Source organism: Buceros rhinoceros, unplaced genomic scaffold, assembly GCF_000710305.1.
Source record: "Buceros rhinoceros silvestris isolate BGI_N320 unplaced genomic scaffold, ASM71030v1 scaffold13752, whole genome shotgun sequence".
Taxonomy (NCBI): Eukaryota; Metazoa; Chordata; class Aves; order Bucerotiformes; family Bucerotidae; genus Buceros; species Buceros rhinoceros.
Genome location: NW_010400202.1, coordinates 30,307 through 30,670, shown reverse-complemented (window position 1 = coordinate 30,670; position 364 = coordinate 30,307). Strand labels below are relative to the sequence as shown.

Sequence of the window (364 nt, the reverse complement as noted above, 5' to 3'; positions counted from 1 at the left end):
CCGGTGTCAGCGGCTTGAGGAGCTGTGAGTAAAGACGTGCCTCCACTTGTACCGTGCTCTGGGGACAGAGACTGATTTGGGGGTAGAGGCAGCTCCCAAACACAAACCTCAGCCTCCACTGAGGGTTGTCACGCCACAGGCACAAAGCAGTTCTTACCCACACTGCTCAGGGCTGGCCCCTCTGTAGAGCAGGTTGATGCTTTCCTCATGTGGGGCACTTGAATTGGGTCTCCTCTGGGCCCTGGGAAGCACCCCTGTAGCTCTGAGACAGAGTTATTCACATTCAGTTCAAACCATCTGGAGATCTGGCCCTGTATTTCAAATCTAATGGAAGTTCTTGACCTTTTTGAGAAAAAAAAAAAAA

At 51.4% G+C, this 364-nt stretch overlaps 1 protein-coding gene across 1 annotated transcript in view; it reads left to right on the top strand.

Annotated features, from left to right (window-relative positions):
* LGR6 (leucine-rich repeat containing G protein-coupled receptor 6) overlaps positions 1–364 on the top strand; it is a gene marked incomplete at its 5' end in the record, with an annotated part of 88,922 nt that overhangs the window by 73,028 nt on the left and 15,530 nt on the right. Inside the window, one exon of the mRNA XM_010131767.1 lies at positions 1–24. Within this exon, the coding sequence (XP_010130069.1) occupies positions 1–24 (24 nt within the window). The remainder of the gene's footprint in view (positions 25–364) is intronic.